This window comes from Silene latifolia, chromosome Y (assembly GCF_048544455.1).
Source record: "Silene latifolia isolate original U9 population chromosome Y, ASM4854445v1, whole genome shotgun sequence".
In the NCBI taxonomy this organism is placed as follows: domain Eukaryota; kingdom Viridiplantae; phylum Streptophyta; class Magnoliopsida; order Caryophyllales; family Caryophyllaceae; genus Silene; species Silene latifolia.
Window position 1 is genome coordinate 479,683,750 of NC_133538.1, and position 24,502 is coordinate 479,708,251.

The 24,502-nt window shown below is 36.3% G+C and overlaps 1 protein-coding gene and 1 non-coding gene across 2 annotated transcripts; both read left to right on the top strand.

Annotated features, from left to right (window-relative positions):
• Positions 1–467: 467 nt before the first annotated feature.
• Positions 468–23,755, top strand: LOC141633016 (uncharacterized). Its single transcript, XM_074445513.1, has 3 exons — positions 468–697; positions 22,408–22,945; positions 23,066–23,755. Exons 1-3 carry the CDS (start codon positions 468–470, stop codon positions 23,753–23,755), a joined length of 1,458 nt encoding a protein of 485 aa, XP_074301614.1.
• On the top strand, positions 13,593–13,699 carry LOC141634818 (small nucleolar RNA R71). The gene has a single exon (XR_012539538.1). It is a non-coding gene; the product is annotated as a small nucleolar RNA R71 (small nucleolar RNA).
• Positions 23,756–24,502: the final 747 nt, after the last annotated feature.

Sequence of the window (24,502 nt, forward strand, 5' to 3'; positions counted from 1 at the left end):
GCTCTTCCTCTGAACCAGTAATTGTTGAAGATGTTGAAGAAGAAACCGAATTTGATTTAAATGAGAATCCGTCTAAGTCCGGCGAGTCTGACCCGACTCCGGCGAAAAAGAACCTCAAAAGAAAAGAAAAAGCCTCTTCATCCCAATTACCCCCAATGTCAGAAAATATCGAGCAAAGTAATGTCGATAACCCCATTGTTGATACCCCAATTGAAAATCCTAGTGAACCTCCCCAGAAAAAATCGAAACCTTTAAAGAAAAAGCTTGTATACCTTTCTCCCTCTGATCCGGTCTCCCTAACCTCGAAATGGGACTTGGCCATTGTTTGGGATCACCTTGAGAGTATTGACCTCCCTACTTCCATTTACAAAAATTGTGAGAGGTTGATGAACATCAAAGCAATTCACTCCCCTCGGGTTTACAACCAAACTTAGTTTGAGCCGCCTGCATTTCACTCAGTCCGTGATATGGTCTTAGCTCAAGGTTGGGAGAAGCTTTTGGAAATGCGTGAACCGGTGTTTGTGAGCGAGGTGATTCAGTTCTTTGCAACGGTACGGGTTGATAAATCTGGTGAAACTCTTACGGCTAAGGTGAACGGTAAGCCCCTTAAACTGTCTCAATCTGATTTCGCTACTGCCCTTGATATTCCAGTCGGAGGTTATGACAAACTCCCCTCCGAAACTTGGGTTGCTCTACCGTATGCCTCACCTCTTAGTGTTGCTCAAACCGTGTGTCCCAAAGCTGTCTCCCCTGGTCCAATTAGAAATACCCAATTGCCCCCTCCTCTCCGTATCATTTTTAATATGCTGTGTCGCTCCATTTATCCCTCGGGTGATAGGGGAAAACTCACCATAGCCCAACAATACCTTATTTATCACATTGCTACCCATAAGAAGGTGAACCTAGTCGGGTTAATGTTTAAACGCTTTCACCTTATTTCGACCAAGCTTCGTAGACCTTCTTCTAGCATGATTCACTTACCCTATGGCATGTGGTTATCGGTTGTGCTCAAGGCACAAGGGGTATTAGTGAATACTAGCTTGGGTTCGTTGGATATGTGTGATGTTATGAGTGATGGGCAAATGGGGAAGATGCTTATCAAGATTGAAAATGATGAATTAATTTCTGTGAAAATTAAGAAGGACCCGGAAGTTGGGTCATCAAGTCAAGTGAATACGGGTGGTATGCGGGAAGTGCTTAATGCCGTGGCTGAGTTGGGTGCGTGGCTTAAGGAAGATGCTCGTCAAAAGGACTTGGCAATCTCGGCCCTTGCCTCTACAATGGACCTCATCCGTGGAGAGGTGGATATCATTTCCACCCTTGTGTCAACAAAAGAAGTTGGTGATGATCATGTGGATGATGACCCGTTGGGTAGTGGCTCGGATGGTGAACAAGCCTCCTCTCCTTAGCCTTTCCCTTTCCTCTCGGCCTATTAACCTTTTACCCGTATCCCTTAATTTTGTTCCACCTTGGTTGTGCCCCTCTAAAACAATATTTTCCTTGCTCGTTATTTTGGACAGTTGGTGGTGTACTTTAAACTTTCTTTAGCTATGTTGAACTTTGATTAACTTATGCTTAATCTTTGTTTATGTTGACCTTGTTACCTTGTTACAATTACATGTGTCTTTTTGTGTTTTCTTATGAAATATCTGCACTCTAATGCTTGTGACATCCCTATCCATTTGATGATGTCAAGAGAGGGAAAAGGTAAACTCATGCTTTGAATCTCCTTGCTTATTGGTTAAACTAATGGCTTGTCTAACCTTCTTAGCTTGATTCTTGTTTTGGGGCAATGTAAAATTGTCATTTGATTCTAACTTTTGCCTTAGGTAAGGTAACATTGTCCCTTCTCTATCATTTGATCTTGCTTGCTTAAAAATCTTGAATCAAGGTGTTTACATTTCTTATACATTCATTTGGGGCTTGTCATCATCAAAGGGGGAATTTGTTGGGTTCCTTATGTTGATGATAACATGCCCATTTGATTTGTGTTATCTTAGTTTACCTTTTCAGGATTAATGATGTAATCAAGCTTGGATTAAGAAGTGTTGAAGTTGTTATTAATCCCATTGTATTTAGTCAAGTGTCATCTAATGTACAAGTGAGAAAGTAGAGTATATTAGAGTAATAGAAACGGTCCAGACGACTGTTGCTTTAACAAGTAAACAGCTGAGTGGATTGTTGCCACAACTCGTAAAAACTTGAAGCTCTCTTTTTATCTTTCAAATGCTTTCACGTGACTCATATTTTTCAAAGATAAAAATCAGATTTTTATTAAGGAGGTGGTCTTCAATAAAGAGTGGTTTGAATTATTATTTTCAAAATGTTTCCTCTTTATGCAAATTCAATCCTTTGGCTCTTTAAGAAAACAAAGAATGCTTTTTGCCATTTTAGTGTTAACTTGTCATCATGTGACTTGTCTTTTCTCCCTTTGTTTTCTGAATTTGCATGAGCTTTTAAGGATATCTTTCAAACCTTCTTTCTCTATTCTTGCCTTTGCAAAAGAGCCCTCTTTGGTGCAAGTTTTGGGTGGTTGCTATTGCCCTTCACATGTGAGGTCTTTGACCCTTCAAAACCCTAGCAACCCCTTCACTCACCTCCTCTATATAAACCGTGTCCCTCCTCTTAAATTCCTAAGACTTTTCTGAAATAATTCTTCCATCTTTGCAAATTAATTTTAAGAGCTTAAAATCGTGTTTTATTTGCAAAATCCTTTAAAAGTCTTCAAGTGTCTTCAAGTTGTTACAGTCGTGGCTACTGTTGCTTTTCTATACTAAACTCTCTTGCTTATGAATTGTTGATCTTGTAAAAGTTGTCCACCTCTATTCTTTGTTAAGAATGTGTTAGTGGAAACTTGATCCTATAACATTCTAAGTGTGTTAGTAGAGTTTAGGACGGAGTAGTCTTTAACTCTTGACAACCGGAGTAGGTTGTGAGTTGGCAACCGGAGTAGGTTGCGAGTTAGCTTGTCATAAGAACGGAGTAGTTCTTGTACTAGCTTTACAACTGGAGTAGGTTGGTGTCTTTTATTTTAAGGGTCTTTTAGTTGTCGGAGTAGATCACTAAAAGAAAAGCAATAAAAAGGTAGATTGGACGTAGGCACTTGAGTATTTGCCGAACCAATTCAAAAATCTCGTGTTCATTGTTTTTACTTTATTTCCGCTGCAATTTACTTTGTTTGTTTTGTTTCGCTTAACCTTAGAAGTAACAGTTCATCATACTGTCGCATTTGGTCTGCAGTCATACTCCACTAACTGAGATAAATAGATACAGTCAGAACGATTGTTGCTTTCATACTTCAGCAAACATCCATCGTGATACTTGTTCAATCTTCTATATTATTCAAAGTATCCTCTAATCTCTTTTGTTCTCGTAACTCACTTTAATTCAATAAAGTTGAAGTTATAAATTTTTAAAATAGTACCTAATTCACCCCCTCCCCCTCTTAGGTACTTGAATCCATAAACTCAACAATTGGTATCAGAGCCTCGTGCTCTTGATCGAGGCTAACCGCCTTAGAGTTTGATTCGTGGGTAATGGATTCCGAGAAACACTCCAAGATCCCGGTCTTTACCGGTTCGAATTTTGGATGGTGGAAACTCAAAATGGAACATTACATCAGAAGTATCGATCATCAATGTTGGAACATCATCCAAAATGGACCTCTTGCCATTGAGGAAACCGATATTCTTGCAAGTACGCCTGAAAGACACCATGCATTGAGTGGGAGATTGTAATAGGACAAGAGAATTGGTGACGTACACTTGTCGAGGACAAGTGGGAGATTGTTGGAATAAGTGTCCTCCGACAATAATGCGATCACAAGTGTTGATCATAATGATCACATGTTTAAATCTCATTTTAAGAATACATGTGGGATGTAATATTTTCTGATCAATTGGTCCACACATATTGGTAATGATTGGCTGTCTAGAGTTTGACATTACTGTCGTGCAACGGTGGTGATTAGTTGATCCCCTTAGGTCATACCTATAGGGAAATACTCTTAATTGATTATTTAAATAATCGTATGCCGATTCGAGTTAATTAAATTGCTTAAAAATTGACGGATGATTTTGTGAGTAAAGTTAACGTGTCTTGTTGTAATTCGATTAAATTAGATACGGTCAAAGTAATTAAATTGTCTTGTTACTTAGATTAAATTATTGTTTACGAAACAATTGTAATTGAATGAATAATTTATTATAAATACAAGACATTGTAATTTATAATTTGATAAACCATTTTGGTACAAGTAATTACGAATTACTAGTCGATTTTGTAAATGACATATTTTATGAGTATGTTGATTTTTAATATGTTAAAAATACATTACAATTTCTCATGCCAAGTAACATGTCACATTTGTCACAATTGACAAATGACAAAAATAAAATGGATCATCCATTTTATAAAAGTGCCGAAATATGGAGGGAGTTTAAGGTGTATATTGTGTTTTTATTTTTGAGTGGAAAACACAATGATAAGACCTTGCTTGTAGCCATGCAAGCCTACACTTCTTGGGAAGAAAGTTGGATCCATGCATTGGCTCCCCAATGAGCTCCTCCAACCGGTTTTCCAAGTGAGAAAAAGAGAGTTTTTCCTCCATTCATACACAACTTCAACATATATTTTCTAGAGTAAGAAAATGAATTCTCTACATTTTTTGTGAAATATTTTAGAGATAGAAAAAATCACATAATCACTTCCTCTTGACCGAAATTTTCAAGAGCAATACAAATTATTTTGTATCAATTTTTAAGTAAGACTTTTATTATTTCTAGTACAAAATAATATTTGTTGTTAAGTGGTTTCCTTGGGTATATGCTTTTGGGAGAGATTCTAAACTTGAATCTTGTTCTTCCATTGTTGGAAAGCTCAAGAACTAACAAGAAGGAGATCTTGTTGGTGCCCATAAAACCGAAATCACATAGTAAGGAACGATTTCTTCTTTATTTCTATTTATGTTTGCATGCATAAGATTTGTAATTATTTTATGACTAAATAATTTCTCACATATATGAATATGTCAAATTAATGAGATTATTGATTCCTAACAAGTGGTATCAGAGCCTTGGGTTGTTTGCATGCAAATCGGTTATTGTTTTTCCGAGTTATACGATTAACAAACAAAACTTATAAATTTTTATTTATTATGAAATATCACGAAATTTATTTGCATGTTAAAAGTTTCTGATCCTAAGTGATTTTTAGGATATTTTGGTATATTTATGGATTTTATTGTTCATTTTATATAATATTGACATTAAAATGTGATTTTTATGATAAAAATGTCATTTTTCGACGAAAATTGGCTAAACTTCTATTTTTTCAGTGGTTTTTGGATATGTTTTCACATATATTATCTAATGATGGCCTGTAAATTTTCATAATAATATGAGTTGTTATGCTCGAAATATGGATTTTTCAAGTTACAATCATATTTAAATGGGAAAATAGGTTAATATGAGTTATATTTTGAATATGGTCATGGAAATTTAGTATATTGTCACATGAAGTTTTACAAGATGTGTGTAAAAAAATTTGGCTATGATGAAGTCTTTATGCATGATTTATGAATTTTTGATAAAAAATCACATAAATAGTGACTTTAATTAGTAAAAAATGTTAAAACATACTTCATGACTAAGGAAAAACGTCACATGTTGCATTTTATCATATGTTTCAGATCTTAAAGTGAAAAGTTGATAAAAATAATTTTTCTCATATTTTTATGGTAATAATTGATAATTCCGATAAACCGCAACATTGTTTTTCTCGATAAATTTTCGAAATTTTTAACCTATGTTTTTGAACATTATGAGTGTCATGTTTTTTCCCAGAATGTTCATGAGTTTAAATTTCAAATTTTGAAATTATTTGAAATTTTTATGATTTAATTTGAAGTTTATGGCAAAATTTTGTATTTTGAGTCCATTTATGAACAATATTAAGAAATATAAGTTAATTATTGTCAAATGTTAGTGGAGACTAATTTTGAGTCCTAAGTTGGTTAGGATAATTAACTTGTACATAAATATGAATTTATGTAATTATTGTGATTATAAAAGGTTAAATCACGCAAATCCGTAAAAACCGGTTAATATACGATATTGGCTCCTTAAAGGCGATTTAGCATAAAATTAGGCATGTTAATACATATTATAATGCTGCAATTTATTTATGATTGTCATTTTTAATTTTATGTAATTTTTGAATTATGTAATTTTACTTAGTATGGCCTTAGTTTTATGGTCGGACTATTTTCGGATGCTATATTCTATTTTTCGGAACAATTTTCGTTGGAAGCACCTAGACCAAAACACAATTTATTACTTCACAAACAAATCTACAATTAGTAAAGAGGCAAGTAAAGGTCGGATCCCAAGGGACGGGAATTGAGATGAGATTTCTATTGAAACTAGTGATGTCTTAGGGGTGTCACAATTTGGGTTGATGTAGAAGGTCACTAAAGTAAATAGCAATGAAAGTAAATAAGCAAGATGAATTGAAAGGGTTGTAAACAATTGATAAAAAGCACTAGGGTGTCATGGGGTCATAGGGGATTCATGGAAATTGATCATACGAACATGTTCTCAAATTATAAGCAAGCAATTATTGTTGTGATGGATTGAGTTGGGTTATATCTTACAATCCTAGGAAAGTTTGGGTCCCGGAGCCGAATCGATTAGATTGTACAACACCTACAAGTCAACTTAGTCTTCCCTACTCAACAACATGCATGGTCTAATGAGACTCGAGTTGGTTTATGTCTTACAAGTCTCATTAAAAAGATAAGTGATGGTTGTAAATGCAAGGATTCATAGGCTTAGCATTTCATCAAACATCACATATGCATGAGTTGAGATCAAAACAAGCAAGCAAATAAACCATGAAAGCATATTAATTTAAGCATGAATCATTCCCCATGTTGGTTTCCCCTAATTACCCATTAACCCTAGCTATGGAACTACTCACTCATTATCATGTTGAACATGCTAGCAAGGTTGTCAATCATACCAACAAAGTGAAACATGATGAACAAATGAAAGTAATTAGCAATAATTAAAAAGGGATTAAGAGAATTATACCTACTAATGATTCCAATAATAAAGCAAGAATAAAAGAAGCACTTGATGCTTGATTGAGAGGTGGTCAATCTCCCAATAATAACCCAAATAATCTTCAATTACACAAAATAAAGGATGAACAAAAGAGAGATTAAGGAAATAAAACTTGTATTAAAACTTGATTAATTGTTGATTACAAAACTAAAGAGAGATTTGATTGATATTAACTACTCTAAGAATTGATAAGAAGAACATGCTCTTCTAATTAGACTAAAGGGGTGTTTATAGTGGAAATTAGGTGGATGCATTAGGGTTAACTAAGGGCTTAATTGACGATTAAGTCCCTACTTAGGGAAACGCCGGTATTTTCTGAAGGAAGGGCATCTTTCTTGAAGCTTGAAGAAACGGATTTGCGCTGTCCTGGAATCCGTGCGTCTTAGGCACGGGATGGCCGAATTCGGGAGTCTCTGCCCTGGCGTCTTTGAGAGAAGACGGGCGTCTTCTAGGTGCTGCTGCCCGGGCGTCTTTGATGGAAGACGCACGGATTGTGGTCCTGGGGACGGGCGTCTTCAGGGGAAGACGGGCGGATTGCTGCTCAGCTGTGTTTCTTCTTCTTTTCTTCCCTTTTCTTCATAAAATCCTTGGGGATTTCCTTGGGAATGCAAGGATCTTTCCTCATCATTGCCCAACTACTATAATATGTACAAAGGCCTTCTAATCTTGTCTCTCCTTGATGCTTGGTCATTGGATTCAATCAATTTAGTCTCATTTAGCCATGAAAATGCAAGGTTTGCACTCCTTTCCTACCAAGGACACAAAACCTCAAAGAATATGCAAAACAAAGAACTAAAGACAATAAATGACCCAAATATGAACTAAAAAGCATGGGAACAAGGCTAATTCGGGGACTAAATGTGCGCCAATTATGGTCACATCAAATATCCCCAAACCGAACCTTTGCTCATCCCGAGTAAAGAGGTGACAAAGACTAGGACCATTATTTAAACTAACCTAATAACATAGCCGATATGAGACAATTAGCGGGTCTCACTCCGCCCCTTCAACTCACAACAAGACAACCATGAGGTAAGATGCCTTCTTGCAAGGCAAGGTGGGTCTTGCCAAAATGGCGACACATCCAAAAATTAAGCACACAAAATCAAATAATGGATGCATCTACAAAAGGAATAGCCACTTCCTCATCAAGTGGCGGAGGCAACTAAAAGGGAACAAATTTAAGAGCATATATTCCGTCACAAATACTAGTTCAACAAATTACTAAGGCTAAGAGGATGGCACTAAATCACCTCCAAATGGTGTTAAACTAGACTACTTTCGTCCTCAATTTCCAAATACTTTCGTCAAGAGCGATCGGATGGTTATGTAATGATGATCCCCATGATGCTAGTAGCATATGACATGACAAGTCTCAAGTTCTCTACAAAAGTAAAGGTCATGGATCGTCCCAAGCTCGACAAAGTGGCTTGACAAAAGGGCTTTTTGGGAATAAAATGCTCAAATCTTTATAAACAAGGGTGGATATGACTAGTATTCAAAATTTGACCTCATTCAACTTTCACATTTCAAAATTAGAGATGGGGTTTGTCCCTTCCGTGCTAATGTCCTTTGCTTTCGCCAATCGCTTATTAGGCAACCGGTTAACCTCTAGACAATAGCTTTTCGGGGTGATAGTCACTCTGTCTCTGGGCGGTTGAATTCACAACCGTGTGGGGGCCCAATTCAATGGATCCCTCTCCAAAGCACATCGAAGTGGTACGCCTCCATCAAAACAACTAAAGTTCTCAATATTTCAATATTTCATAACATTTGAGGTTTCCTTGGCAATAAAACGTTTCCACATACAAAATCTTTGAAATGAGAACTTCAAACTTATTGATAGAAAGTATTTTTGGGTTGCCGTACCACAAGGTCAATCAAGGTCACCTAGACAAGTTAACCAAGTCCACATCGCATCACGGGGTTGGATAGGTGACTCACATGTAAACCCTTGACTAGGCTTTGGGTCATGGGTCAAAAGACACTAGTATGACACTATCTAGGGTGTTTTACAACCATTCTAGTAGTCGAAGTCTTAAGTTGAAAAAGTATTTGTAGTGGCTTAGTTGCTCTTGTCAAAGTTCTCAATTAGGCATTTTTTCAAAATATTTTATCTAAATGCAACTAAATGCCATGATGCAACTATTATATACATCCTAATGTAAGTGATTCTACCAACTAATATGACATATAAACTAAATGCAAGTCCTAAGTTTATATTGTTATACCGCATCAATCAAAATAAAGCCATGTAGTCATTAACATAAAGAGGAAAAAGGGGATTGGAAAGATCATACCATGCGGTCTTCAATATCCTCATGTCTCGGATGTGGCGTAGTCGATCAATGTGAACAAGGATAGAACAAACACAATATATACAATAATATATACTTGACTACACTACAAAGGAAAAGAACTTGTTTTTGGTTTTTCAATTTTCAGATTTTTATGGTTTTTTCGAAATTTTTCAATTTTTTTGGATTTTTGAATAAAAGTTAGGTTAGAATTCCCCATCCCCACACTAATATGGGCATTGTCCTGAATGGCCAAAATGATGGGAAATTATGCAAACATGATGCATGATTTCTACACTAAATGCAAGCTACACTAACTACACTACATGATGCATGGTTTTTGTTTATGACGGAGAGGATAATTTAGATTACCTCCCGTTGTGTATGTATGTACTTCCCCAAACCGAGTTAGACATTATTGCTAATGTCCTAAGGTTGGGTGTAGTTCATGCACACACTATGCAATGCATGAAACTAAATTTGTCATTTTGGATTTTTAAAAGTGGGAACAATAAAATGAGAACACCTCAATGGGGCCGAGGTGTTAGTCCTCTATGGTGCTAGAACTACTCCAACAATGATCAATATTAATAACATACAACAAAGAGAGAAGTAGACAAACCTCAAGAGGGTAGGAGCCTCCATAGTTTGCTAATCTTCCATCATATCATCACTATCATCATCTTCCTCACTAGAAGTGGACTTATCACCACTTCCTCTTCACTTTGTTGTTCATTTTTCTCATCCTCCTCTTCTCCTTTTTCACTAGCTTCTTCATCAATGTTATCATCAACCCCTCCGGATAATTCGAAAGTTGAGCAATTTCCGGAGTAGTAGATGTTGTTGCTTCCATGGGAGGTTGTTGTTGTTGCACCTCCAAGTTTGGGCTAGCTACCACCATAGCCAATGCTTTCTTTGCTTGAAGACTCTTTTGTCTTGATGAGAGTGCCTTTGCCTTTGGTGCCTTTGCCTTTGTTGCTTTTGTTGCTCCCTTTGTCTTTGCCATTGATGAATAAACTAAGAAAAGAGTAAACAATATTCAATTTCTAGTGCACCCAAATCGATTTAAAGATGAAAGTCTTTGCCTTTATGAATTCAAAAATCGACTCAAAGGTTGAAGATTTTGTGCTTGGTTTTGATTTTTGTTGAAAGGGGAGTGATTAATTTGTTGTTAAAAGGATGTTTTGATTTGATTTTGGTGAATGTTGTTGAGGAATCTTGTTTTTGTGATGGAGAGGATGAGGGTTTTGGAGTTATGGGGTTTATGGGTAGTGTTTTGAATGAAGGAATGAGGAAATGAATGTGGGATGGGGTTTATAATAAACCCGAAAAATTTGAAATGCAGGGGGAAGACGGGCGGATTTCCTTCGGGACGCCCGGATTCTGCCTGTTCTGGGTTGGGAAATTCTCGCCTAAAGACGGGCGGTTGCAGCAAAGATGGGCGGATTTGAAAGCACGGGATGGGCGTCTTTCAGACAAGACGGGCGGATTCCTTTCCAGGGATTTTTCTTGTTTTCCTCAGCCAAAACGACGGGCGTCTTCTCTTCAGAACGGGCGTCTTTATGAAGACGGGCTGATTCTTTGCAGGACGCCCGGATTCGTTAACAGTCACAAAATTTCAAAAATTCAGCTCATGAAGGACGGGTGTCTTCTGCCCAATATGCCCGGATTGTCTGAAGACGGGCGGATTCTCTTGAAACCGCTCGGATTCTACCCCTCTTACCCAGATTCAGTTCCATCCGTGTACCTTGTATAACCCTTGTCATTTTTCATTCTTCAAAATCTCGTGTTCTTCATTGTGGGGGGCACTACTAAGGCATGAATAGCCTAGGCAATTGCTATCCCCACACTAAGCTAATGCACTACACATTAATTGAAATTATTAGTCCCTCCCTCACTTCTCTCAAACATGATAATTATCTTGATCAAGGTATAAAAAATCCAAAAATTGACAAAAATGCAAATTAAGAATTAAAATGCGAGTTAGGGAGTTAGAAATATTTACAAATGGTGGTTTAGGGAGGACTCCACCAAACACTCATTCTTGATGAGATGTCAAGGGGGCATGTCCAAGGTGTTGTTGATGTTGCTCAACACCTTGAAAAAGTAATCAAACGCTTGTTCATTGTCGTGATAAAGTTATTCAATAGATCTTTGCCCTTGTTGTCGGTCTTGATCGACAGCATTACCAATGTAGGGATTGAAAATCCCTTCAAACTCATCGTCCCAAAGACCGCAAACTTCATCCACTTGATCACTAAGGATCTCTTGAGTTGATAGAGACAACTCTCCCAATTTCTTGTTTTGGCCAATGAGGCCATCTTCTTCATTGCTTGACTTTGGTCAGCTTTGCAAGTTCTCTTTGTTACAATTCACTTGCTCTTTGAATGGAGCATCTTCAATTTTCTTCTTCCATTGGAGTTCTGACTTCTTCCTATCATCCTTCCGGCTATAATGATCAATCATGAAACATGGTTCATGTAAACGGGGAGCTCTCATGGTTTTGTCAAGATTGAAAATTATACTCTCATCTCCCACTTCTAGAGTGAGCTCTCCATGTTTCACATCAATCACCGCACCCGCGGTGTGTAAGAAAGGTCTTCCTAGAATGATTGGAATGTTGGAATCTTCTTCCATATCAACAATGACAAAGTCCACCGGGATGAAAAATTTCCCAATTCGTACGGGAACATCTTCCCATATCCCTAATGGTGTCTTCGTCGATCTATCGGCCATTTGGAGTGTGATATTGGTGCATTTAAGCTCTCCCATCCCCAACCTTTTACTCACCGAGTACGGCATAACACACACACTAGCCCCTAGATCACACAAGGCTTTGTTGATTGTGGTGTCGCCAATGGTACACGGTATTGAGAAGCTTCCCTGATCCTTGAGTTTTGGAGGTGAACTCCCTTGAAGTATTGCACTACTCACCTTAGTGAAGGCGATAGTCTCAAGCTTCCGGATCGACTTCTTCTTTGTGAGGATGTCTTTCATGTATTTCGCATAGGCCGGCACGTGATTGATTAATTCCGTGAAAGGAATTGAGACTTCCAAATTCTTCAAAATTTCCATAAACTTTCCAAGTTGGTCATCAAATTTGGGCTTGGCTTGACGACTTGGAAAAGGAAGTCTAATCACAATGGGCTCTTTCTTCTTGACCTTGTCTTCATTTTTCTTTGAAATTTCTTCTTTTGATGATTCTCCATCTTTGGAGTTTTGCACAATTTCTTCCTTATCACTATGTTCCACAACTTCATCCTCAACTTGCTTCTTCGGTGCTTCATACCTTGTACCACTTCTCAAGTGAATGACACTAACCGTTTCATGTCTTGGGGGATTACTTTGAGGTGGTAATTGCCCCTTTTGTCTTTGTGATCTTGAAGATGCTAGTTGAGTCAATTTGGTTTCCAACATTTTGGTGTGAGCTAGGATGTTGTTGATGGTGGATTCCTTTGCTTGACTATCTTTTTGCATTTGAGTGAAAAATTCTTGTTGATTCTTTTGCATTTGGAGGACCGCTTTTTGAACATCAAAACCTTGGTCATTTTGTTGATTGTATGGATTTTGATTTTGGTAACCTTGGTTTTGGTTGTAAAAGGGTCTTTGATTTTGGTTTCTCATGGGAGGTGGGGTGTATGTTGTTTGAGGGTTTTGAACATTTTGGCTTTTGTATGAGAGATTTGGATGGAATTTGGTGTTTTCATTGTAATAGTTGGAATAAGGGGTACCACTCTTGTATGCTTGGAAAGCATTCACTTGTTCATTTGTTCCCCTACACTCACTTGAGTCATGTCCCAAAGTTCCACAATTCTCACATATCCCACTTAGGATTGATGAGGATGCCGTCATGGCATTAACATGATGCTTTGGTGATTTTGAGGCTTCTTCAAGTCTAGCCATAGCTTTTTCAAACTTCAAATTGATTGTGTCAATGTGAGCACTAAGTTGAGCACCCAATTGAGTAACGGAGTCCACTTCATGCTTTCCTCCTCTAGTAGCCTTGCGAGGTCTACTATATTGTGAGTTATGGACCGCCATTTCCTTAATTTTGTTCCAAGTTTGATTGTCATCAACTTCGGTGAACATTCCATTTGATCCCATGTTGAGAATGTTCCTTGAATCTTCATATAGACCGTTCCAAAATTGTTGTACCAAGAACCACTCGCTAAGTCCATGGTGAGGACATGAGCGACAAATTCCTTTGAACTGCTCCCAAGCTTCATACAAAGATTCTTCATCCCTTTGCTTAAAACCCGTAATTTGAGCTCTTAGCATGTTAGTCTTTTCTGGTGGGTAGAATTTTTTGTAGAAAGCTAGAGCCAACTTTTTCCATGAATCAATTCCGAGAGTGGCCTTATCAAGGCCCTTCAACCATTGTTTCGCGGTGCCAATTAGAGAAAAAGGAAATAAGACCCATCGAATTTGGTCTTGAGTTACACCGGTTTGAGAAATCGCATCACAATAGTCACAAAAGGTCTCCATATGATAATGAGGGTCTTCACTAGGCATCCCCCCAAATTGGCTCCTTTCGACTAACTGGATAAATGCGGATTTGGCAATGAAATTTCCGGTCAAATGTTGTGGTGTGGGAGTACCATTGGGTAGGTTCTCCTCGGTGGGTACGGAATGTGATGAAAACTTAGGCATTGTGGGTTGATTTTGTGTTGTATTTTGTGTTGGGTTCTCCTCACCTTCTCTTGCAAAAGGGTTTATGAACTCAATAGTTGGTTGAATATCTACAACCTCACTAATACCTCTCAAATTTCTCCTAGCAAGTCTTCTATTGGTTGTCAAAGTTCTTTCAATTTCACGATCAAAAGGTAACAAATCACCTTGTGACCTTCTAGACATGCAAAATATCAAACAACTCGAAAACAATTAGAACAAACCTTGAGGAGTTTTACTTCCTCAAGGCAAAGAAAGACACAACTAATAACAATATAAGAAAATCTAAATCAAGATAACACTGTCCCCGGCAACGGCGCCATTTTTGGTCGGTACTATTTTCGGATGCTATATTCTATTTTTCGGAACAATTGTCGTTGGAAGCACCTAGACCAAAACACAATTTATAACTTCACAAACAACTCTACAATTAGTAAAGAGGCAAGTAAAGGTCGGATCCCAAGGGACGGGAATTGAGATGAGATTTCTATTGAAACTAGTGATGTTTTAGGGGTGTCACAATTTGGGTTGATGTAGAAGGTTACTAAACTAAATAGCAATGAAAGTAAATAAGTAAGATGAATTCAAAGGGTTGTAAACAATTGATAAAAAGCACTAGGGTGTCATGGGGTCATAGGGGATTCATGGGAATTGATCATACGAACATGTTCTCAAATTGTAAGCAAGCAATTATTGTTGTGATGGATTGAGTTGGGTTATATCTTACAATCCTAGGAAAGTTTGGGTCCCGGAGCCGAATCGATTAGATTGTACAACACCTACAAGTCGACTTAGTCTTCCCTACTCAACAACATGCATGTTCTAATGAGACTCGAGTTGGTTTATGTCTTACAAGTCTCATTAAAAAGATAAGTGATGGTTGTAAATGCAAGGATTCATAGGCTTAGCATTTCATCAAACATAACATGTGCATGAGTTAAGATCAAAACAAGCAAGCAAATAAACCATGAAAGCATATTAATTTAAGCATGAATCATTCCCCATGTTGGTTTCCCCTAATTACCCATTAACCCTAGCTATGGAACTACTCACTCATTATCATGTTGAACATGCTAGCAAGGTTGTCAATCATACCAACAAAGTGAAACATGATGAACAAATGAAATTAATTAGCAATAATTAAAAAGGGATTAAGAGAATTATACCTACTAATGATTCCAATAATAAAGCAAGAATAAAAGAAGTACTTGATGATTGATTGAGAGGTTGTCAATCTCCCAATAATAACCCAAATAATCTTCAATTACCCAAAATAAAGAGAAACAAAAGAGAGATTAAGGAAATAAAACTTGTATTAAAACTTGATTAATTGTTGATTACAAAACTAAAGAGAGATTTGATTGATATTAACTACTCTAAGAATTGATAAGAAGAACATGCTCTTCTAATTAGACTAAAGGGGTATTTATAGTGAAAATTAGGTGGATGCATTAGGGTTAACTAAGGGCTTAAATGAAGATTAAGTCCCTACTTAGGGAAACGCCGGTATTTTCTGAAGGAAGGGCATCTTTCTTGAAGCTTGAAGAAACGGATTTGCGCTGTCCAGGAATCCGTGCGTCTTAGATACGGGACGGCCGGATTCAGGAGTCTCTGCCCGGGCGTCTTTGAGATAAGACGGGCGTCTTCTAGGTGCTCCTGCCCGGGCGTCTTTGATGGAAGACGCACGGATTGTGGTCCTGGGGACAGGCGTCTTCAGGGGAAGACGGGCGGATTGCTGCTCAGCCGTGTTTCTTCTTCTTTTCTTCCCTTTTCTTCATAAAATCCTTGGGGATTTCCTTGGGGATGCAAGGATCTTTCCTCATCATTCCCCAACTACTATAATATGTACAAAGGCCTTCTAATCTTGTCTCTCCTTGATGCTTGGTCATTGGATTCAATCAATTTAGTCTCATTTTGCCATGAAAATGCAAGGTTTGCACTCCTTTCCTACCAAGGACACAAAACCTCAAAGAATATGCAAAACAAAGAACTAAAGACAACAAATGACCCAAATATGCACTAAAAAGTATGGGAACAAGGCTAATTCGGGGACTAAATGTGCGCTAATTATGGTCACATCATTTTAATTGATATTATCCAAAATGTATGGGAATATCGATTCGGTTGTATTTTATTTTGATCTCGTATCACCATTTTGTAATTTAATAGATTTATTTTATTTTTAATTACAAATGTATAATAGGAAATTATGTAATTTATTATGTAATTTATTTATTCCGGAGTTCCTTGAAGACGGTGCAACTCGAGAAGGCGATCCATTAAAGAAAGTGTTGCCTTGAAATGCGTGCCAAGACCGAAGTTCAAGGGACCAAAGGAGTTGGTTTCCAAATTTGTAATAGTTTATTAGATTTACTATTTTAGGAAGGCCATACTAGGATTTTATTTTAAGGCTTTGCATTTTATTTATATGTTGCATGCATCGCTAAATCGCCATAACTAAACATGCTTTTTAAATCGAGTCTATCGACCGTGTCAATTACAATTATCGTAGTTCACCGCTTTAGTTCACTTAAAACGTGATAGATAATAAATTGACATGACCTCTCGCTAAAATAAACAATTGAGACTTAGCCTTACCAAAAAGTAGAAACCATGAAAACCTATTTCGCGAGGGAGTGCACTCGGCCACCCCGGGGTACAAACATTGTTACGTAGGGGAAGTGGGTGATAAATGTCTATCCACCGAATTCATGTTGATGAGGGATGAATCGGCTACCCCGTGCCCAAGTTAATGTGAATTTGGATCATGGACACATTTATTCGAAATTTGGAATGAGCTCAGCGGAACTATTCGTGACCGTAGTCGCATGTGTTCCGGGCTATAGATAAATATTAGAGTAATTTTATCGGTCGAGAGTTCTAAAAGTAGAATCAATTAAAGAGTTAATCCACCGTGTTATATTGATAAGGGATGAATCGGCTACCCCGTGCCCAAGTTAATATGAATTTGGATCTCGGAATCATTAATAATAGTTGGGTAGAGGTCACTATATAAATGCTCATACTTGTCAAATTATTTACTAGTATTATTATAACGATGAATGTTTTGTTTCCACTATTCCGTTATGATATTGTTCTATTTCTTTACCTCAATTTACATGATATCATTTCGATTTTAATTCAAATCTCCATTAAAACATCGTAACTAAAGACAAATATGAATTTTCTTCTAAAAAACCTCAAATTATCCATTGCAAGGATCTTTAGTGAAGAGTATAGATAAAAGTTATTCGTGATCAAAAGGGTTTTTGATTCTTAACTAACATATCTACATACAATAAATTGTTTCTCATATGCTTAATTGAGTTAAGTACTTTGAAACGTTAAATCATTTTGGTAACTAGATTTGTTGGAAATCAAAATTGACCAAAATACCGCAACCACTCCAATGAAAGTTTTAAGACTAAACGAATAAATTGAAGAGTAGTCTTCATGAATTTCAATTTTGCTTCTCTTAGCAAAAACTCATTGAAATGAGTAGGAGCATTCTCTTAAACCGTTAAGAAAAGGATAAGGTTCAAAGAAGTAAAATTAGAGTGGAATTGATACAAGGTAATGTTAAAAGTAAAGTTATTGAGAATAAAGATACTAAACCTATCAATCCCGACCGATAAAGTTTCCATTGTCTTAATTGTTGGACGCTAGAAAGGAAACTACCCCAAATTATTGAAGAATCAACAAGTTAGTTGTGGGACATCTAATGGGACCTTCTTCTTTAAATTTTTATTTGATTGACATAAAATTTTGCTAGTACTACTTCGTCAATATTAGAAACCGATGGTGGTTTTCATCATTGTGTTTGATACATAGGATGATTAGAATATGACGACTAGCAACATATGATGTTGAGAGATAGAGTCATTGTGTACTCAATCTAGTTTTGGGTTTATATTTATACCTTAATTATGACTATTAAGTGAATAAACTCTAAATAAGAATATAAACTTGTTAAGATACAAAAAGAGGTTTCACTTTTGTGACCCTTTACACCATGATTTGATGTATGGCTATCCCATTATCAAGGTGATTATATTCTAAACCAAACTAGAATGATATATCATGTAGATGATGCAAGACTCAAATTGGTAACCAAAGATTAAACCTTAAATTCTGGAATGATGAACGCAAAGAGTTATTGAGTACTCTTGAAATCATTAGATCGTTAATCTTATGGTATATGCGTATCTTGTATCCAAAGCAAGATGTCTCATGCTTTTTGGTTGAAAAGGAGATCGAGGTTGTAAATCATTGATCCAAAATAGGTTGATCATTTTCTTTTACCAACGATTTAAGTTGACGCTAATATGTTCACTTAATAAGGTAAATAGAGAAATATTTGAAGAAGTTCAAAGAGTTCAAGGAATCACGATTTAGTCGTGATGGGATTATCAAAGTGAAGACTTTGATATAAGCCAAATGAAATGTGATATAGTATCACAAGTTAATCTCTCTTAGCACGCATTATGGGATAATGTGTGGTTGGATAAAGAAATCAAACGCTATTCGATATGGTTTGGACTTCAATCAAGTTACTTTGAGTTACTTGATCCTTTTGGGGATTTTATCATTTTTGTCTAAATTATTTTTCCACTAAATCTAAAATGAATCATATGAGATATGAAATGGTAAGGTACCATGTTTGTAAGTTTTCAAAAGAAACAGATGCTCATTTTTCTTTATTATAATCACGAGTACAGCAGGTTTGTGGCTCGTGAAGCTGTCTTTCTGAAATACAAGTTTATTTCTAGAAGACAGAGTGAGAGAAATTATTCAAAGAGCCACAAAGAATGTTATGTCACAAGAAAGACTCTACATGAGACGTTTTGTGTAAGACGTTGTTTCTTCAAAACCTAGGAGGTTAAAGTCGTCACTTGTTGAAGATGATGAATTCATCTTACTCTTAAGAAAGTAAAGAGCTTACAACTTACAAAGAAATTTTTTGATTCAAGTTGATTACTTCTGGAAAGTAATGAACATATGACTTACATGAGAGTGTTTAAGTCACAACTCAATACAAGGCTTAGAGCCATGAAATCCGAAATAAATTCCAAGTGAATTGTTAGATATCAAAGCTTGATTGGTGGCAAAGGGTTTTGCACTAGTTGAAATGCTTAAGTCTATTTGGATCTTCTTAGGGATTGTGTTTAATTATGATGATATACATATAGCAAGTGAATCTAAAACCCACTTCTTCAATTAGAAGGAATGTATTCAATACATGTCTTGAGTTTTGTAGATTATTGCAATCCTAAGATAATGTGAAACTTAAGAGAGGGTCTTAAGTAGGACATCAATGAGTTGGAATCAATGTTTTGATCATGTTATAAAACTTTTCTCGATAAGTCGAGAAGTTTTGTTTATACATGGAGTTTAGTGGGAGTTACGGAAATTTTAATTAGTCTTACATGTGGATGACATATTGATCATTGGGAATTATTTAAGACTTGGAGAAATATAATACATCTTTAATATCCAGATTTATGGAGATAAATCCACATGATATTAGCGTCAAATAAGAAGTCTTATGTTTATAAGATTAATGACTAGTTCAATCAAGTTGAACATATTTGATTGATTCCATTTGCTTCCGCTGCCAAATCAATTAAATAGGAAATGATGTATAACACTTCATATACTTTGAGTATGATGAATTGTTTCAAAATCGAATTTAAGTAATAGTTACCAAGTAGCCATATTGATTACCCTTAAGTGCTTGCAGAAGCATTAAGGATGTAATGCAAAGTGTTTTTGATGCAATTTTGTGTAAGGGTGTTACACAAGTGACAATTGACAATTGAGATTGCGCATGGTTTCCGACAAAACAATAATCAAAACACATTAGGATGGTTAAGATACCGTTGTGGCTATATTATTTAAGAAATAGATTTTCTAGAATCGTTCTAGGCAATAAAGATCAATGAGAAATATTTACAACGGAAATTGAGTACACTTGCAATCATGGGATGTGCAAGAAGGATGAGTCTCGTACACTGTGAAAACAGTGGGAGCTATTCTAAGGCTAGAGGGCCTATGTCTTGATTGGATCTCGACACGTACTCAGAAAGTTTTGTAATGCAAATGTATACATTACAAAGGAAAACGAGTATGTAGTAAGATTGAGTAAGGTACAAGAAGTTGATAAAACCTACTAACCAAAGCCTTCTCATAAGCTTAACATGATAAGTTATGTCATTTCAATTGAATTGAGATGAAAAACTACATACAAGATCTAAATTGGATATGAAGTAGTAATCAAGTATTGACTACTCATATGATAATCACATTTGTCGTTCGAGTTTTTAAAATCTGAAAACTCCTTTTATACTTTGTTACATCCAAATGGGTTGTAGAGACAATATTGAACCCCGTTAAAGTGAACCCGGATTGACATGGTATTCGCCCATAGTCACTTGTATGAGGTGACGTCTCGAAGTGACTAGAGTGTGATGCGATTGATGGCAAGTTCAAGTGCCATAGAGTCATGTGACATGACTAGTCGATCACATAGGCAGACTGTTAGGAATGCTTTGTCGGGCCTTATGACCGCTTATAGGGTTCTGGCAAATTTATATAGCCTGGTCGTGGCGAGAGCTACTATAGTATTCTAATGAGTCGATTCTTTTGACTAAAGACTGTTCGCCTAAGGTGGCACAGTTTCAGATTAACTTTGATTTGTGTTACTACGACCTTCGTAAATGGGGTCAAATGGGCATATTTTGGGTTATGATGGCTGTGGCTAGTCGAAGGGAATAAGTGCGATAGGAATTGTCCACCCCCTTGTCAGGGTTAAAACAATATCTCAGGGCCACTCGAGGACTAATGAACTGGAAATGCATGGCCACGCTCGGAAGGTATCTATGGTAGATAATTCTGGTCAATCAGTTATTCTCCGGATCGAGGAAACCACTCTCGATAAGATCACTTGCAAGTACGCCTGAAAGACACCATGCATTGAGTGGGAGATTGTAATAGGACAAGAGAATTGGTGACGTACACTTGTCGAGGACAAGTGGGAGATTGTTGGAATAAGTGTCCTCCGACAATAATGCGATCACAAGTGTTGATCATAATGATCACATGTTTAAATCTCATTTTAAGAATACATGTGGGATGTAATATTTTACAGTCAACTGGTCCACACATATTGGTAATGATTGGCTGTCTAGAGTTTGACATTACTGTCGTGCAACGGTGGTGATTAGTTGATCCCCTTAGGTCATACCTATAGGGAAATACTCTTAATTGATTATTTAAATAATCGTATGCCGATTCGAGTTAATTAAATTGCTTAAAAATTGACGGATGATTTTGTGAGTAAAGTTAACGTGTCTTGTTGTAATTCGATTAAATTAGATACGGTCAAAGTAATTAAATTGTCTTGTTACTTAGATTAAATTATTGTTTACGAAACAATTGTAATTGAATGAATAATTTATTATAAATACAAGACATTGTAATTTATAATTTGATAAACCATTTTGGTACAAGTAATTACGAATTACTAGTCGATTTTGTAAATGACATATTTTATGAGTATGTTGATTTTTAATATGTTAAAAATACATTACAATTTCTCATGCCAAGTAACATGTCACATTTGTCACAATTGACAAATGACAAAAATAAAATGGATCATCCATTTTATAAAAGTGCCGAAATATGGAGGGAGTTTAAGGTGTATATTGTGTTTTTATTTTTGAGTGGAAAACACAATGATAAGACCTTGCTTGTAGCCATGCAAGCCTACACTTCTTGGGAAGAAAGTTGGATCCATGCATTGGCTCCCCAATGAGCTCCTCCAACCGGTTTTCCAAGTGAGAAAAAGAGAGTTTTTCCTCCATCATTCATACACAACTTCAACATATATTTTCTAGAGTAAGAAAATGAATTCTCTACATTTTTTGTGAAACTTTTTAGAGATAGAAAAACTCACATAATCACTTCCTCTTGACCGAAATTTTCAAGAGCAATACAAATTATTTTGTATCAATTTTTAACTAAGACTTTTATTAGTTTTAGTACAAAATAATATTAGTTCTTAAGAGGTTTCCTTGGGTATATGCTTTTGGGAGAGATTCTAAACTTGAATCTTGTTCTTCCATTGTTGGAAAGCTCAAGAACTAACAAGAAGGAGATCTTTTTGGTGCCCATAAAACCTAAATCACATAGTAAGGAAAACGATTTCTTCTTTATTTCTATTTATGTTTGCATGCATAAGATTTGTAATTATTTTATGAATAAATAATTTCTCACATATATGAATATGTCACATTAATGAGATTATTGATTCCTAACAGGCCATTCCAATATCACCCCCTTTGCAAGAATCTGAAGCTCACTCATCTCATATTTGCAGACGATCTTCTCCTTTTTTGCAAGGGTAAGCCTAAATCAATCCGGTTACTCATGAGAGCTTTCTCTTCTTTCTCTAATGCCTTTGGCCTATCTATGAACCATGCTAAATCTGAGATATTCTTTAATGGAGTAATTGAGGACATTAGGGAGGGTATAAAGCAGGTGACTGGATTCAGGGAAGGTACCATGCCCTTCAGGTACCTGGGGGTTCCAATCAAAGCAGGCAGACTTACCAAGCAGGAATGCTCCTCTTTGAGTGAAAATATTGTGGCTAGGATAAGAGGGTTGGGAGCAAAAAAGCTCTCCTATGCTGGCAGGATTACACTCATTAATGCTGTTCTCAACACTCTACACAATTATTGGGCTCAAATGTTCATAATTCCTAAGAGTATCATTAATCGTATTATAGCTATTTGCAGAAACTATCTTTGGGATGGCTCCCCTGATTACCATAGAGTGCCCCTTGTGGCCTGGGATAAGGTCACTTTACCAAAAAAAAGAGGGAGGTTTGGGGATTAAGAAGGCTGATGTGTGGAATGTTGCTACTGTAGGTAAGTTAGTTAATTGGGTGTATTGTAAGCTGATAAGCTTTGGATCAAGTGGATTAATGATGTGTATATCAAGAATCAGGACTGGCATAATTATAGTCCTCCTTCTGATGCAACTTGGGTATGGAAACATATATGCAAAGTGAAAGAAAAACTCAAAGATGGTTTTATTGACAGCATCCGGACCTCGAGCTCTAAAGGATATACAATCAAGGGTGGGTATGAATGGCTTTGCCCTGCTCACATGACCTTTAACTGGTCTGCTATAGTGTGGAATAATTGGAACATCCCAAAGCACTCCCTGAGTACCTGGCTTATAATGCATGAAGGAATGAATGTGAAAATCAAATTATTCAGATTTGGCTGCTGTGAAGATGACTTATGTGTTCTCTGTCAGAGAGAGACTAAAACAGTGGAGCATCTATTCACAAGTTGTATCTATACTACCAGAGTTCAGCACCATCTGTTACAGTGGTATGGGGGCTCTTTCCCAACGGTTGACAGCTTGATTGCAGAAAATAGAAACATCATTCAGTGGAGGATTAAGGTTTCCATGTTCAATGCCTTCCATTACTTCATTTGGTTTGAAAGAAATAATACCCGGATCAATGAATGGCTACTCAGACCTGTTGCAGTTGCTAGGCGTATTGAAGAGGATACTAAACGTAGAGTTAAACAGAAATTTAGGGCAGTTGATGACCAGACTGTCTTCTTATGGCTGCAAAGCATGGGAGTGATTTGATATGATTGTAATGGGACTCGATCCCGAAACCTACTTTTAATTATTTTTTGACTTTGATATATATTTACTCACATTACAGCAAAAAAAATACTAAAATCATATTAAAGAGCAATAAAATACCATAAATTATCAAAAATGACCTAGAATCAATTTAGGACCAAAATGTTTAACATGCAAAATTTTCGTGGCATTTATCTTCATAAATCACAAATTTTTAGTCTTATATGTTAACATATTAACTCGGAAAAATAAAACCGATTATGCATGCAACAACTCTTACTCTGATACCAATTGTTAGAACTTAGATTCATTAATCTCTTATTAGACACATCTAATAACTAAGTGTTTATTAGTTTAGTCATAAACTTAAAGGAACTTATGCATGCATAACAATTTAAATAAAAAGAAGAAATTTAGACATTCTTATAAGGAGGGCCGAAATTGGTTTATACTAAATTGGTCTCCTACCAAGTTAGTCTTCTTAAGAATAATCCAAATGCCCTAAAAACTTAGATCTAATAGCAAGATCTACACCTTATGTATTTGTACCAAGGAAAACCTTCTTAAATCAAATACTAATTTGATACTAGAATTAGTATAAGACTACTTGAATAAGACTTAATATTATTTTAATTACTACCTTTAGTAATAATAATATTGTGATTTTGTGAGGTTATCTTCTTAAGAATTTTCCAACAATTAGAGAGAATACTATTTTTTTCTCAAGATTTGTAGAATAAGAATGAA